This window comes from Silurus aristotelis, assembly GCF_946808225.1.
Source record: "Silurus aristotelis genome assembly, chromosome: 6".
Taxonomy (NCBI): domain Eukaryota; kingdom Metazoa; phylum Chordata; class Actinopteri; order Siluriformes; family Siluridae; genus Silurus; species Silurus aristotelis.
The window spans coordinates 14722627-14741137 of NC_139579.1; the positions used below are offsets into that span (position 1 = coordinate 14722627).

Consider the following 18511-nt stretch of genomic DNA (forward strand, 5'->3'; position numbering starts at 1 on the left):
ATTAGAGCAGCAGGCAAAAATAAAAGGTAATTTCATGCTACAGGATTCATCTAGATTTCACAAGCTTCCACTTTAAAGTAGAAATCTCTTATCAGCATGTACCACAGCTGGTTAATGACTAACAGGTGAAGTGTATTAAAATTGTTACCAACTCTAAGTAACATGTATTAACACAGAAAACTGATACTGTTTTATGCTAAATTAAAGAGAGAGAGAGAGTGTGTGAGAGAGAGAGAGAGAGAGAGAGAGAGAGAGAGAGAGAGAGAGAGAGAAGAAACATCTTATCCCCATGCACTCACTGGCAATATCTGGGCAGCAGGTGTTTCACTGGAGGGAGTCCAATCACAGGGCATGTCTGTGCAGCATGCCAGAGCTGGAGCCAATCAATTTCACCAAGAAAAAAGTTTGCACCTTCAAATCCTGCAGCTGAGTCCTTTTCAGAGCATGGCTAAATCTGGTCTATGAGCTGATTGCCATGATCTACATTTTAGGTATTCCTAAACAAAGACAGTGTTCCTTTTGCATGCTTTTGAAATATTGATTTTGTTTAAAAATGAGAGGCCAGGCATTGCAGCAGTTTATTTATTGTAAATGCATTGTTTGTGGGTAGAAAGAGTATAAAATGTAGAATATTGCACAATATAAATCAATTGCACTTTCTCAAAGGTAAAGCAATGCATCTGTGTCTCATAATGCTACACTGACAGCTAGTCCACACTGTGCAATTCAACTGTAAATATAAACTAATATGTTTCTGAATTATAAAAAAATATATGGTTTAATGATGTATGGATATCCATTGATTGGTTCCTAACATTATACTGCTGATAGTATTGAAGTCGATGTAGGTTAAATAATAGCTTGAGGGAAGTCAACAATTCTTGAGTGACTAATACAAAGCTAAACAAGTAATAACTGTTTCAATTTATATAAATAAGATATTTACATAGCCCTCTTTTTAGTCTGTATCATTACACTTTTCAGGTCGCAAAGAGTTTTAGGTTTTGAGTTTTGTACACAATTGGTACAGTTCCAGTGGTTGTGTTAGTAGGCTGTTGTTGTAATAAAACAATAGCCTGAGACGATACCACTAAATGTTGTTGTTTTACATTCGTTTCAGACATACTACCTTAGCTATCATTCTGTATGAAAAACAGACTATTGTTGAAATCGAAAGTCATACAATTTATAGTAAAGCATTTTTCTGAGAACACACAAAGAGAAAGCTCCTCTTGAGCTTATAGAATACTACAAACACCCAACTCATTTACTCTTCAAGAGCCAAATCCTCAATTATCAACAAAAAAGTCTTGACATTTTTAATGGAAAATATATAAAGTTAGCTACAAACTAAAGTAGTCATATATAAAGCCATGTCTTGTGCATGCAGTCAATTAATTCTGCATGTACACATTGTCTTTCAGAACTCAAAGTCTGAACAAATCTACTATTTTTTTGAATAAATGAAAGCAAGAAAGAAAGGAAATAAGATTAAACAATCATTATATTCTCCCTAAAGTTTGTGCTTTGCCATCTAGTTGTGATAGATAAATATCAAACTAATTCTTTCACTCTATTGAGCCCCTGCAGAAGGAAACAGGATTTAGGACAAAAAAAGGAGATAAAGACTTTTGTTTGTTTTTTTTTCTCGGTTTTACTAGTAGCCCTAAATTTTCTTATCCAAAATGCTCGCCATCGTTCTTGCTTGCTTTAGACATTAAACAAACAAACAAACAAACAAAAAAAAAACGTTTTGGTAAACATGATTCCAGTCTCCAGGCTCTTATAAAAAAGGATAGGATGAAAACAAATGTGATTCCTCATTCAAATCCAATGTCTGTTTGTCAGTGCAGAATTAGACACATGGGCTGCTGGGTGTTTGTTATGGTGTGATAAGTGAAATAAGAGAGGTAAAAGTCATGATTCAGAGAAACCAGAGTCTCCAGCGTGCATGCTTCTTGGCTTCGGTCTTGGACTTGCGCTTGGGGGTGGAAGTGTAGACTTCATGCGTATAAGGCAGAGAAGGGTAGGCCGGCTCTACTGCTGGACATAGTCTTGTCATCAATGGCTGGAGTTTGTCTTCTTGCAATTTAAAGTCCAGCTCCACACTAAAAAAGATATATGCAATTACTTGAGGTTTAATCCTTAATGAAATATGAGTGTTATATAATGCAACAATATTATGTACATTGCAGCTATAATGAACAGAAACACCAAATAATCTTGATGTATGGCTTAACATTGTGTCCAGAGTTTTACTAACTGAAAACCTTTGGTGCCTCATGAAACAAGAACACAACAAAGAAGACCCAGAGGTGTTGAGCAACTGGAATCATACACAGACAGGACAACATTCATTAACCAGAACTGCAACCACTGGTCCCCTCACTTCCCAGATGCATATGGACTTTTGTTATAAAAGAAGAGGGATTGCTACACAGTGTTGAACATGGCCCTGTCCCATTTTTTATTAAAGATGTTGCAGCCAACAAAATTACTTTTCTTTTTCCCTAAAATATAACATTTCTTCAGTTTAAACATTTGATGTTGAGGTTCTATTGCAAAAAAATAAGGGTTTATAAAATTTACAATTCATTGCTTTCGGTTTTATTAAAATGTATTCATTTATTTATTTATTTTACATTTTTGGAAATTAAGGTCGTACATTTTTCAACTTTCCACTTTCCACAAAAACAGTTTGTTTGTTTAGAATAGCATTTGTACTAAAATCATTTGTGTAAAATTTAAAAAGAAAGGCCCAACCGATGCATTTTCATTAGTCTCCAGAAATAACTGTTTGTGAACAAAGTGTTTACAACAAAGTGTGAAGTCTGTGCCTTCCTCAAATACAAGTTAAAACTCTATCATGCAAACAAGAAGCCATATGTGAACAGGATCCAAAAATGCTGCCATCTTCCCTGTGCAAAAGCTAATTTAAAATGGATTGAAAAAAGTGAAAAACTGTTCTTTGGTCTGACAAATTATGATGTGCAATTCTTGTTGGAAACCATGTACGCTGCATTCTCTGGACTAAAGAGGAGAGCATCCATCTGGCTTATCATCACGACTCAGTTCAAAGTCAGCATCTCTTATGGTATGGGCATGCACTAGTGCCTAAACATGAACAGGGAATGAACAGTCTGCACATCTGCAAAGGAAATATCAATGCTGAAATATATGTACAGATTTCAGAGCAATACAGTAAATGCTTCCCTCCAGATGGTGTCTTTTTCTTTTTTTTCATATTCTAGCAAGGCAATGCTTAATGCTATACTGCAACTGCATGACTTTTGTGGTTGGAGTCTGGGTGCTGAACTAGCCTGTCTGCACACCACACCTGTCACCAACTGAAAAGTATTTGGCACATCATGAAATAAAAAAATACAACAAAGAAGATCTAGGACTTTGGGGGGATTCCTCTCGCAAAACTCCAACTCCAACTGCAACTGGTGCTGTCAGTTCCCATATGCATAGAAATGTTTTACAGCCATTACATCCAAAATTACTTTTAAGTGGTACATATCCTCAGTTTAAACCACTGATATATTTTCTGTATTTTATTGCGAATAAATGATAAATGAATACTATTTTTATTTACAGTTTGTATAGTATAGTATAGTATAGTATAGTATAGAATAGTATAGTATAGTACAGTATAGAATAGAATAGTATAGTATAGAATAGAATAGTATAGTATAGAATAGTATAGTATAGTATAGTATAGTATAGTATAGTATAGTATAGTATAGTATAGTATAGTACTTATTTGGAATCACGGTTGTATATAACACTAATATATATTTTTTGTCTTTAGCAAAGGTTTGATATAAACCCAGAATTGCATAGAATACTAGTTGTGCAGTTTGTGTGTCAGTGTGTGTATGTCTGAGCTAGCTGACCCACTCTTTTCCTCTATAGTTATGATCCCTATCTGATAAGATAATCTACGTGGACAGGAGCAGTTAAAACCTCAGATTAGCGGCCTGAAGGCTTTAATCTGATCTACATAAATTTACTCTGCATGCAGCCGTGTCCTGCATACTGTGACTCATCGATGAACAGCACTGAGATTGAGAAGCTCTGCAGTTTATAGGCGCATTAACCCCCCTTCCCCTTCCCTAATTTATTTCATTTCAAACACACATAACAGGATGGATATGAGTACAGTCATGATCGTCAATTACATCTATTTATTTAAGATTAGTATGCGCTCTAAATAAATTACAACCACTTTGGCAGGCAATTGTATTCACCCATGCACAAAGCACCTTTTGCTTGTTATGAGATCACTTGGCAATAGAAAACACAGCATTTGTAAAAGACAGAGTGCAGCCTGTGATGATTTACACCAATCTTTAATGCAGGAAAAAAAAACATGTCCTCCAAATATTTATTCCCCTTTTTTTTTTTCTACTTTGACTGTACGCAATGACAAGCCGATGCAATTCTATTGACTGACAGCACTGTACAAATGATTGGAGTCAATTTCTCTTCAGTGTGTTAAATTTAGAAGTAACAGACTTCTTATTATTCTTCTTGCACTGTTTGGGAAGGCTCAGCAATTCTTGGCTGCTATAGATTGTAGAGGAATAGGGAAGCTGTGCACTGCTCCAGCATGTGTCCAAGATTGTACTAAACAATTAATCAATGGTTAAGGTCTGGATAGTTGGTAGCTGGTAGTTCTGTGTTGTCTTGTATGTGGCCAAGTTCATGTTAATATCTGGTAACAAAAGTACTTTTCTGACTATTAAAAAGACTTTGAATCAAGCTTTTATTTAAATGATCACTTTAAATCAATAGTTTGAACTTTTAAAGGACCACAGTCCAATCACATGGTGTTTGTATTATTCCAGCATACATTACATTACATTTCTTTGATTGACAGCATAGTTATGGATTCATAAATCTCTTTCTTTTGTTGGTGCCTGATAAAAGTAACCTAAGGTCTTTCTCAATTATATGCTCTGATGCTTTAGCTGACACACACGTACACTACTCTAACACGCTCAGAAAAATAGGATTTTAGAGAGAATCCCCTTGAGTATTTTATCACCAAATTACAGACTAGTCTAGCTCTGTGTATTGCCATAAATATTTAAATAAAAGGTTTTTCTATTAAGCCACTGCTTCTGTGTTGGCACAAAGCGAGATAGTTAGATCGAGATTGATTGCGATAGATTGGGTGGTGTTTACTCTGTAAGCTGCTGGATCTTTAGCAGTAAGCGAAAGGCACATTGGAGTACCAGCTGTCTGTATCTCAGTAGGTTCCATTGAGGAAGAGATTATTCTGGGGGCTTGGCTTAAACTGTGGACAAAAATTGTGCTTCATTTCTATACTGTAAGACATCAGATATTGTAATTCAAGCCACAATATGACCATATAGAAATATATTAATGTATATGTATGTATATTTATGAGTAAATAATTAAACATGATGCCTTTATAGGAAACTAATCAAGGACTGTGTAAAGTGATGGTTACCTGGATGACACTGCCTACCCCAAGCTGATTATGGATTTTTTTATACAACATATACTAAGTATTTTGTAGAAATTTGTTAATTTGTCATTATTTAATAATTCATTAATTAATATTTTATTCCACAAATCAAGTGGTTTTCTATTAGAACTTATAGCAGGTATATAAAATGATTCTCTCACAAGCATTTTTGAAGTTCAGTTACAAGAATAAATAAATAAAATCAGCATGTTAGCATTAAGGCCTCTTGTATCAGAAAGCTCACAGTTTAAATTGTACCTTTTTAACTTGAAAACTCCTTCAAAAACTTTGCTATTTTAACCAAACATTTTTTTGTTTTTATAATTAAATGTCCTTAAGTGTTGTAATATACTCCTTGCAAGTGGTAGGTCAAATCTATAATGTTTTTCAAAAGAAAAATTAATAAATTAACAATCTTCTCCAATCAGAACTAAGCATTGAAGAGTGCTGTGGTTTAATTATAGTTATCATTCTTGGCACTTGATGCATTATTGTTATTTAGAAACAACTGCTAAAACAAGGCAGAAATGCTGCAATTATCTTCTGCTTTCTGTTGTAAAACATGGTTATCACTGCTGCTTCTGAATCCGTCTGCTGTGCTCCCCTTGTCTGTTTAATGAGCCATCAACGTCCATTCTCTATGATGCTTGGAATGGATAGAGAATACAAAGAAAGGCAAGTTACGGAAACAGAAAATAATTCACTCAGAAGCAAGAGAGAGGGAGGAGGAACAGGACGACTGACTGGACCAGATCACCTGATTGGAACTTCAGGCTAAAATGCAGAACTAGCCATCAACTGTCAGGTCAAGCTCTCTAGACAGGTCAGAATCAGATTGGTGCAATCAGACATTGTCTTTTTCCACTTTGTTTTTGTTTCAGATTGTTTCAATGAGTCAGCAGATCTCATTAGTGCTGACTACAGCCCAACGTTCAAACCGTTGCTGGCTCACATACTATGTTCTCTCTTTAACTCTTTTTATAACAGCATATGCTCCCTTTTTCTAAAAGCTAATCACACAGAGTGAAAAAGAGAGAGCTACTACAGCCGAACATATTCATCTAGACCTGCCATAAAAGTATTGGATTGTCTCAGTTTATCCCACTACCATAAATTCTTTATTGGAAACAGACTTGTGACTTATAATGCAAATATAGTGCTCATATAAAATGAGACAGGGAACTAAATCAACCAGTAAGAAAATAATTAATGTTAACAGGACAGAAGCAATAATTATCCTGAAAAGAAATAAAAACAGGCAAAAATGCTGCAAAGTGATTACTACAGCCTGGTGTAAATAAACTTTATGCATTTCCATAAAAAATGCATGGACCTTCCAGTTAAGTTTTTGCATGCATAAGAGGTATAACAATACCTTACAGTTATTTAAGTTCTTTTGTGGACAGTCATACTGAATTCATATTGGATGATATGAAACACAAATCCATTAAAATGTTTCTTTATGTCAGTTCTCTACATACTATGGCCTGGCTTTATACTTCTTTCCATAATCTTTCAGCAAGTTTATTGAGATGAATATGATAAATTGTACAAGGAGATAGAAAATGCTGGGTATCTAATTAAATAAACAAAATAAAAGAACATTTTCATTTAAAGCCCCATACTGTTTCTTATTGTGACATCAATTGTGACACCACACACATTAATACCTGTATGTGTGGTGGCACATTCTACTTCATACTGAAACTTACAGCCTTTCCAGACCTGAAAAGACCTTCTCTGTTGCAGGTATCTTAATCTTATCACAAGTTCTAGTGTTTAAAAGCAGTTTAAAAAGTGCAAAGTGCAAAAAGGAGTAATGAGATCTCACTTTGATTATTAGAGCCCTATTAACATCAGTCTCTGGCTCATTACATGAGTTAAAATTCACTTGCAGCGTTTAACTTGATTTTAGTTCTCTTACGTTGACTAAATATATTTCCCAACTGCACAGTGTCTTTAACTTTTATACAAAAAGGATATTTAATAACCCATATTTCTCTCTCCCTGTTAAACCTCTTCTCTCTCTCTCTTTCTCTCTCTCTTTCTCTCTCTCAGTCAAGATAAACATGCTCCTGAGGTAACAGTGACCAGTGTTCCTGTCCCCCCCCTCTCCTCGGATATGCCCACTTCATCCTTGCCTGCTTCTGAATGGTATTTTCTTCGATTGGAGGCCACTCCGTGCACTTGGGAATGTTTCACATTAACGGCCTGAGGATCCATGAAATTACAGAGCAACACAGAAGCTTTTGAGGATAGATTTGGACTATACTTAATATCAACAGTCTGCTACAATGACTGAGGACTACAGGTAGCATTTGATCACCATCACTGCATACCTCAACATAATTTATCTCTAAAAAATTTGCATTTGGTGCAACCCAGATGAGGATGGATTCTGTCTTAAGTCTGGTTCCTCTCAAGGTTTCTTCCTTATGCCATCTCAGAGAGTTTTTCCTTGAGACAGTTGCCACCAACTTGCTCACTGGGAACATACTTACACTTATAAAGAACAATCTTATTCATTCTTTATTACCGCATTATCTGTGTAAAGCTGCTTTGAGACAATGTCCATTGTTAAAAGTGCTATACAAAAAAAATTTTTATTTCATAGATTTTTCTGTTTGCACAACATCACTGTATGCAGACATAAACCACATTTTCTTGAAGTAGAGATACCAGTGTAAAAAATTGTTACTGACACAAAAAAAACCCCACTACATATAAACTATCACACATACTGTACATCCTTGCTCAAATTTTCATTATTCCCTGTTTATGTTATAATAGCATTCACTCTGCTGGGAAGGTTTCCGAAAAATTTTGTAATGTAGCTATGGAGATTTGTGTTCATTCAACCGCATGAGCATTAGGGAAGTCAGGTAATGATGTCGGGTAAAAGGCCTGGAGTAAAGTCTGATTTCCAGTTTATCAGAAAGGTGTCCAGTTAGATTAAGGTTCTGTGCTGGCTACTCAAGCAACTTCTTTTACTCCAAACTCACTTTATTCATTGTCATGTTGGAAAATATTTTTGTCTCTTTGTTACAGCGAAGGAGAAACCTTCTTCTATACAGTTGTGTTCTTCAAAGTGTGTTGCGGCGGTGGTCAGAGTGTGATCGTCAGGTGTCCACAAACACTGAGCCATATAGTGTCAATTTTAATTAAATCCAGGTTTCCAAAATTCAATTTAAGCAACTTTGACACTAACGAATTGTGAGATGATGTGTTTGAATTGTGAGATGATGTGAATATGTGGATGAGACTGTTTGTTAGTAGAAAGGTAGGTATTGGGTGGGAACTGGCATATGGCCAAACTGGGACAAGCAACCACTATGCTGATATATTAGAATAATTTAGCCTTAATCCGTAATCCTAACCACCTCCCTTGCTAGTTTAGCATGCAATTGTAACAATTTCAATAAAAAAAATATGCATTTGTAAATATGTTTTTTAGACCCATGTTCTTCCTTTTCAAAAATCTTGTGTTGTGTGCAGGGTATAATTCCGTTTTACAAACCTGAGTTATTATTACCATGTAAATTGCTTGTTTTTTTTGTTATTTAAAACCTATTACACTGCTGGATACATGTGCATGCGTTGAACAATTATCAAACTGAAGAAACCTCCAAAATCAAGATAAAATGCTGTTACACTTGGTTTTAACTATTTATTTATAATAATAATAATAATAATAATAATAATAATAATAATAATAATAATAATAATAATAATAATAAATAATTATGCCTTTTGTATCAGTGGTGCTAAGTGACTTTCCTGGTTTTTACATATACGTTTAAATTAATTTCTAATCTATCTAGACAAATGCATTTCCATTGCCATCTGCTGCGTGGTTGCCTGCCACTTTTATTAACGGGTAAATAGGAAGCTAACATTCACAGCAACTTGTTTGGTTTGAGAGTCCATGTACAGTAGCTGAAAGGAAAAGTGTGTGCATAGTGTATTCGTGTTGTTACATACTGATATAACTATTCATGAATAGATCTCGCATCGCAGTACCTGAGTAAACCTCTGTACCTGTAACATGCAGGAGCATTGTCAAGTTGGAACATTTTTGTGTCTGTTACAGTGAAGGAGAAACCTTAAATCTCCACTATGCAAGTTATTCTATACAATTGCTTTCTTTAAAGTTTGTTGCAGCAGTTCGGAGAAGTTACACGTGTTGTCAGAGTATGATGGTCATGTGTCCACAAACACTGAGCCATATAGTGTAAATTTTAAGTAAATCCAGGTTTCTAGAATTCAACTCAAGCAACTTTGACTTTAAATAAGCATTTACAAATAGATATTTAACTATACTTCCCGTGGGCTCACCACCTGCAGGAGGGACCGTAAGGGATGGTGCTATGAGGATTGGGCAGCAGTCGGAGGCGGGGGCCTGCTTACACTGCTGCCCCCGCGACCCGAATTACGGATAAGCGGGAGAAAATGAATGAATGAATGAATATTTAACTATATTCAAGTAAAATGTGGCATATAAGTACAATATGTTTGTAGGGATCCGTGTGACAGCACTGAACCATAATAACCTTGTTGGTCTTTGGTGACAAAAACATCACTGTGCATTATGAGTGTAAAATTCTTCAATAGGATCCAGAGTGTTTTTCCGCTAGGAGTTTTTCCACTCGTGTCTCATACTCTGTTGTTGACTCGCACACATCTTATAGGTCATCCTATGATTATATAATGATGCAATCCAATGCTCTATGTTGCAGAAAGAATGCCCTCTGGCTCTGTATTACATATACAAACACACAGTATAGTATGAATGATCACAGAAGGAAAAGCCTGCTTTGCCAGTGGCCATAGCACCAAATAATATCCGTAAAAAGGTCAAACAATTCCCATAGCTGATCAAACTGAACATCTCTGACATTACACTTCCAAGTATGCTTTCTTTGGTCTCATCTCTAAAGAAATGTAGCTTGTCTGTTTAATTTTATTTTTGGACCATAGCATGATTGTAAACCAGTATTATAATTTTATAAGGAATTGGTGCAATTAAAATGATTTCTGCTTTCTGATAATGACACCCCAAAGACACATTAACAGCATAGTCAGTTACATAGCTAGCTAGATAACAATGTAGTTTGCACTTGCAAATCAGATCTTCTCTAATGAGCACTAAAAACTATGTAATTGAACATTGCCTTCTATTTAATGCAATCAGAAAGGTTTTATAAAAGAAATTCAGCTGTGTTTCATACAGCATGTGTGGTTTCTATCACTGCTGCCAGTGTGTAAAATGTACACATATGGTAATATCATTAACTGTCCTGTCCATGTCTGATACACTACTACTTCCCAACTCAATAACAAAATATTTACAGAACAAATGTGTTACAGTGATCTTTACACGAATTAGCTGTTAGTACTTGTTATACCGTAGTTCTCATTTTCTCACAACTAGGTGCAAAACTAATTATACAGATCCTAATTGTTTAATAATAAGGAAGGTAAACAAATCAGTTAAATGTCATCTTATGTTATGCTATGTCTTTAAACTGTTGGTCATTTAAATAAAAGTTAAGATTTTAAATCTAAAATGATTATATGGATATTCAGGAATGGTGGGCAATAATGAAGTATTTATACTTTGCTACTGTAATTATTTATTATTTTTATATTTACTTTTTACTTTGACTTTACTACAATTTAATGGATTATATCTTAGATTCTTGTCCTCTATAATACAGAACTATATTTTACAGTTATGCTTAATACGTAAGTATTTATTTTTTTTTACTTAAGTTGAAATGTAAAATTCCTTTTACTGGAGTCATATTGTTAGGCAGGGTACAGTAATCCCCTGTTTATCGCGATGGTTACGTTCCAAAATGGACCGCAATAAACGAAAACTGACATAAACGGATACCACCCCAAAAATGCTATTTTATGTACTCAGTACTGTACTGTATTAACATTTTACTTCATTTTATAATTAATAATTATATTTTTATGAATACATTTTCTTATAAATATTTTGTGCTATCCACGAGAGACCAAGGAAATCAGGCAAATAAATTAGTAATAATTAGTAATTAGTGTGAATAATAAATGAATCGGACATCAGAAGAATTAGTTAGTAACGCGTTAATTTTGACAGCCCTAGATTTTTTTAAATTAATATCTTAAATTAATTTTGTATAAGAAAACATTAACAAGATTTGTGAAAGTATAAATATTGAGTACCTACAAGTGAGTAAATTCTGAGAACAAATATGAATATTTAATATTTAATTGCATAGAATGCAATTGCATTAAATTGCATTAATTTTAATAAATGTTATAGCTGACTTTTAATTTATTACAGGCATTTCTTTAAATGATGTTGAAATGAATGTGCAGACGTGATAAATTAAAGGAAAATTTGTTGCTTGTTTGTGCTGTGGGAGGAACTTTGGATATCATTCCCTTACAGGGAAGTGTCACTACAAATCATTGCAAATTTATTCTGGCTCTTCCTTACCCTGTGATGAATTTTAATCTTGATGTGTATAAGAAAGCTGTAAATTATTTACTATGGACATTACTGTCACCAGACCATAGCTTAACTGGAAACCTATGGGAAAGTTTAAATCAACATATTTTGATTATCCGCCACCATCAGCATCATCATTAATGAAAAACCAACCGAGGGAATATCTTTTGAAAGATTTGTGTTGTCTCTCTGATACAGTTTTTGAGATTTGCCCAGGCAAAATCTCTAAGTGAATTTGCAGTGCATTATAGAACTATACATGCCAGTACGCTATACCCATATTCTCATACATAGCATAATATAAAGAGACTTTTTTGGAGTCAATTCATTATGAAATCTATTAAAATGTCTTACACTGTATAAATAGAAATGTGCAATGTAGTACTGAATTGTTCATTATATTCAGGTTGACTGACTGGACAAAACTCTTCTTCTTTTGGCTTCTCCAATTAGGGGTCGACACAGTGGATCATCCCTCTCCATAACCCCCTGTCCTTTACATCTGCCTCTTTCAAACCACCTGCATTGTTCCTCCTTCGTGGCAGGTCCATCCTCATCATTCTCCTAACGTTATACCCCATGTCTCTCCTCTGTACATGTCCAAACCATCTCAATCTAGCCCCGCTCACCTTGTCTCCAAAATGTCCTACGTGCACTGTCCCTCTAATAATTCCGTTTCTAATCTTGTGCTCCTTGTCACTTCCTATGAAAATCTCAACATCTCAACAGTTCTGCTACCCCCAGCTCCACCTCCTGTCTTTTAGTCAATGCCGTTGTCTCTAAACCATATAACATCGCAGGTCTCACTACAGTCATATAAACTTTCTTTTTCACTCTTGCAGATACCCTTCTATCACGAAGCACTCCTGCAACTCTTCCACTCACTTCACCCTGCCTGCACTCTTTTTTTCACTTCTCTAACACACTCTTCATTACGTTGCACTGTTGACCCCAGGTACCTAAACTCATTCATCTTCTCCACCTCTTCTCCCTGCAACGGCACCACTTCACTGCCCTCCCTCTCATTCACACACATGTACTTTGTCTTAATCCTACTGACTCATTCCCATTCCACTCATTCCACCATCTCCACATCATCCAACCTTCTCTCTCTCTCTCTCTCTCTCTCTCTCTCTCTCTCTCTCTCTCTCTCTCTCTCTCTCTCTCTCTCTCTCTCTCATTTTCCTCATTCATCAGCTGCTCAAAAGACTCCCTCCACCTTCTCAACATACCCTCCTCACTAGTCAACACATTTCCATCTCCATTCTTTTTTTATCTAACTTGCAGCACATCCTTCCCAGCTCGGTCCCTCTGCCTGGCCAATCGGTACAAATCCTTTTCTCCTTCCTTTGTGTCCAGCTTCAAATACAGCTAATCATATGCCCTTTTCTTGGCTTTTGCCACATCTCTCTTTACCTGCTGCTGCATCTTCTTGTACCCCTGCCTACTTTTCTCATCTCTCTGCCGATCCAGTCCTGTTTTGCCACCCTCTTTCTCCTTATGCTTTCTGGCACTTCCTTGTTCCACATCTCTTTGTTTTCCTCTCTATTTCCAGATGTCACTCCAAGTACCTTTCTAGCTGTCTTCCCTATCACTTCTGCAGTAGTTAACCAATCTTCCAGCACCCTTTTACCACAGTTTAGCCCCTGTCTGACCTCTTCCCTGAACTTCACACTACAGTCTTCCTTCTTGTTTCTACCATCTTATTCTTCTTCCAGTCCTCACTCTCCTCCTCTACATCTTCACCTCTAAAGCTATCCCACAGACCACCATCCGATGCTGTCTAGCTACACTATCCCCTGCCAACACCTTACAGTTTTCAATATATTTCAGGTTGCATCTCCCACATAGAATATAGTCCACCTGTGTGCACCTTCCTCTACTCTTATACGTCACCCTATGATCCTCCTTTTTCTTAAAATAAGTATCATCACTTATGCAATATGAAATCACAAAGTTGTTTTCATTAGTCTGGTGGAGTGAGCATCTGTCAAGCCCTAAAACACTCCCACCTCCCTTTGAACCTATCAGCATTCAACATCTCCAGGCTTATAATTATCACTTCATTTAATGACTCAGTAGTCTGTGTATTTATACTCCCTGTTTTTCCACTGTATACTTTATGTCTTGCAATTACAATGTTCATTTTAAAGTTGTGTGGATTTTAATACTGTATAGCTTGATTTTTTTTCTTCTGACTTTGTTTTTTTGTTTCCCATTTCCAAACATTCCCTGTCTAGTGTTTTTCTTTTTTTTTTTTTTTTTTTTTTTTTTTATTAAAATGCTTTTCTGCAACATATTGTGTGAGCCCATATAAAGATCAAAGCTTTCAAAAGGAAACTGAAAGTAATTGAATCCATTTTAACCAGTTCACTGTTTGTGAAAAATGCAAGGCAGACACATAAACACCATTCCTGTTATAAAATACAGGGTTACGGTAGCATCAACCCACAGTGTCTCACCTGTAGATGATGCAGGCACTATTGCGGCACGTGTCACAGTTGGCTGTATCCTGCCCTGTTCGGTATGATAGTCGGCTGCAAAAGAAAAAAGAAAACATATAAAAATATCTACTCTATAGATCTAGAACAGTAGTCCTACAGACATGTATTACATTATGTGATTAAATAAGAGGTTTCAAAGATGTTTTAACTTGATTAACTGCTTTGTCTGGGTCATGCAGTGTCCCTGGATTCTATAGCAGGAACAGTGGGGACAAGGCAGGACCCAGGACCATGAATGTGAGGCCAGAATATTGCAGTGCTCTCACACACATACTCTACTCTACACTACGCATGCTCACTCATTCACAGTTATACCAGGAGGTCTACCACCCAGCAAGTTCTTGAGAGGTGTTAGAAAACTAGAGAAACAGAAAACAGACAAATGCAAAATAGAATAGAAAATAACCCTTGGTGGGCCTTGGTGCTGTGACCTAGCTATCTATTGTACCCATATTTACAAATATTAGAATATCAGCATAAAATGTTCATTTATTTTTTAATTCCATGCAAATGTACACTCATATTTGTAAACTTCTATGCCACAATTAAAGTCTATGTAATGAAGCTGACATATAAATAAACAAACAACAGGTGAGACAAGCTATAGGTAAGTGCAGGACAGGGTCAGTAATGGCTCTTGGCTAATGGCTCTCCAGTATACTGTTATCAATTATCAGCCATAAATTGAAGACAGCTATAGAGAAGCACTTTTCCCTAATTAAAACAATACCCACTCTCCACCCTACTCCACCCCAGGTAACCAGAGATGGCAAAAGTACACACATTCTTCACTCAAGTAGAAGTACAGATACTCATGTATCATGTAAAACATGAGTAAAAAAAACTAAAGTACAGTACTCACTACACTTTTTTACTCAAGTTAAAACAAAGAAGTATAGGCTCTGACATGTACTTAAATAAAAAGGAGCCATTACTATTACCTGTTTTAGTGTCATGCTGGTAACTGGACCTTACATCATATTAATATATTAATACAAAAGAATTTCATATTTTGTTACCTAATGAATGTATCCAGGTTGAACAACCACAATATAGAACACATGTAGAGAAAAGATGATGATCAGGTGATAAGGAATGTCTCTGTACTGAGTCATGTTTACATTGCTTACTTCCTCTGTCTCGTCCACATTAGCAATAATGGACTTCTTGTTGCCTTCTGCCTTGCTCATTGTTAGCTTTATAGTCTAACCTACCTCTCTGGTGTGTGATAGCCAGAAAATGATACACCAGTGATAGGATGAAAAAGCTGCGCATTAAGTACAGTAATGAAGTATTTGTACTTTATTACTTTCCACCTCTTAAGGGAACTGATCTAGTTAGTGAATGCACAATATTTAAATGTACTATCTGAGTTTATAAAGAAGAGAGTTTATTTGTATATATATATATATATATATATATATATATATATATATATATATATATATATATATATATATATATATATATAGACACACACACACACACACACACACACACACACACACACACACACACACACACACACAGAGTGGGTCAGCCACCAATTGTGCAAGTTCTCCCACTTAAAAAATGAGAGAGGTCTGTAATTTTCATCATAGGTACACACTTCAACTATGAGAGACAAAATGAGGAAAAAAATCCAGAAAATCACATTGTCTGATATTTAAAGAATTTATTTGCAAATTATGGTGGAAAATAAGTATTTGGTCCATAACAAAAGATCATCTCAGTACTTTGTTATATACCCTTTGTTGGCAATGACAGATCAAATGTTTTCTGTAAGTCTCCACAAGGTTTTTACACACTGTTGCTGGTAGTTTGGCTCATTCCTCCATGCAGATCTCCTCTAGAGCAGTGATGTTTTGGGGCTGTTGCTGGGCAACACGGATTTTCACCTCCCTCCAAAGATTTTCTATGGGGTTCAAATCTGGAGACTGGCTAGGCCACTCCAGGACCTTGTAATGCTTCTTACGAAGCCACTTCTTTGTTGCCCAGGCAGTGTGTTTGGGATCTTTGTCATGCTGAAAGACCCATCCACGTTTCATCTTCAATGCCCTTGCTGATTGAAGGAGGTTTTCACTCAAATTCTCACGATACATGGCCCCATTCATTCTTTTGGACATGTACTGGCTTAAGCAGGGGGACACATCTGGCACTGCAGGATTTGAGTCCCTGGCGGCATAGTGTGTTACTGATGGTAGCCTTTGTTACTTTGGTCCCAGCTAGGTCACTAGGTCCCCCCGTGTGGTTCTGGGATTTTTGCTCACCGTTCTTGTGATCATTTTGACCCCACGGGGTGAGATCTTGCATGGAGCCCCAGATCGAGGGAGATTATCAGTGGTCTTGTATGTCTTCCATTTTCTAATAATTGCTCCCACAGTTGATTTCTTTACACCAAGCTGCTTACCTATTGCAGATTCAGTCTTCCCAGCCTGGTGCAGGTCTACAATTTTGTTTCTGGTGTCCTTTGACAGCTCTTTGGTCTAGCACTGATTAATTGGAACACACAATTGGTTTGGTGAGCTCATTAAGACTTGAACTTCATAGACAGGTGCATCCCATCATGAGAAAAGGTATTTGAGGTGGCCAATTGCAAGTTGTTGTTCTCTTTGACTCTAATCTGAAGAGTGGCAACATGTGGGTCTCAAAACAACTCTCAAATGACCTGAAATCAAAGATTGTTCAACATTATTTAACATCATTTAGGGGAAGGCTACAAAAAGTTAGCGCAGAGATATAAGCTGTCAGTGTCCACTGTGAGGAACATGGTGAGGAAATGGAAGACCACAGGCACAGTTCTTGTTAAGGCCAGAAGTGGAAGGACACATAAAATATCTTGACAGGCAAAGGCGAATGATGGTGAGAACTGTCAAAAACAGCCCACAGAACACCTCCAAAGACCTACAACATCAACTTGCTGCAGATGGTGTCACTGTGCATCGTTCAACAATTCAGCGCACTTTGCACAAGAAGAAGCTGTATGGGAGAGTGATGCGAAAGACAAGCCAGCTTTATTTTGGAATAAGGTGCTGTGGATGGATGAAACAAAGATTGAGTTATTTGGTCATAACAAGGGGTGTTATGCATGGCGGCAAGGAATCAGTCACAAAGTTGAAGTTACGCCGGAGCTGGATATTTCAACAAGACAACGACCCAAAACATCGCTCAAAATCTACGGGCATTTTTGTAGAGGAACAAGTACAATGTTCTGGAATGGCCATCACAGTCCCCAGACCTGAATGTCATTGAACATCTGTGGGGTGATTTGAAGCAAGCTGTCCTTGCTCGGCAACCATCAAACCTAACTAAACTGGAGATGTTTTCTAAGGAGAAATGGTCCAAAATACAGACACTCATTACAGGCTATAGGAAGCGTCTATAGGCTGTTATTTCTGCTAAAGGAGGCACTACTAACTATTGATGTGATTTTTCCAAATTTATGCACCTGTCTAATTTCGTTTTGATGCATATTGCGCATTTTCTTTTAATCCAATAAACCTCATTTCACTACTGAAATATTACTGTGTCCTTCAGTTATTTGATAGATCAAAATTAAATTGCTGATCCAAACACCCAAATATTTATTAACCCCTGACAATGCATACAACTTCGCATACAACTGTATATATATATACACACACACACACTATATGCACATACAGAGCTACATTATATGGACAAAAGCATTGAGACATCTGACCTTTCCAGCCATATGTGGTTGCTAAAATAAAAATTTCCCTTCACATAAATTTGAAGATACAAACCCGTTCCACCATAACAGTGCCCATGTGACCTCCATGAAGATGGTGTTTACATGTTTGCAAGTGGAAGATATTGAGTGGTCTGCTACAGACCTCTGACCATAACCCTACTGTCTATTTTTGGGATGAATCACACACTGACTGCATCCCAGGTCTCCTCACCTTTATTAGTCAGCACCTGAATTTACAAATGAACTTGTGGAAAGTAGTGCTAATTTAGCCACAACTTCACAACCACAGT

The 18511-nt window shown here is 36.4% G+C and overlaps 1 protein-coding gene across 1 annotated transcript in view; it reads right to left on the reverse strand.

Annotated features, from left to right (window-relative positions):
• Nucleotides 1-568: 568 nt before the first annotated feature.
• insyn2ab (inhibitory synaptic factor 2Ab) overlaps nt 569-18511 on the reverse strand; it is a 52864-nt gene continuing 34921 nt past the window's right edge. Inside the window, exons 3-4 of the mRNA XM_083545380.1 lie at nt 14465-14539; nt 569-2108 (exon numbers count right to left, since the gene is read on the reverse strand). Of these exons, the coding sequence (XP_083401506.1) occupies nt 1925-2108; nt 14465-14539 (259 nt within the window). The 3' untranslated portion in view covers nt 569-1924. The remainder of the gene's footprint in view (nt 2109-14464; nt 14540-18511) is intronic.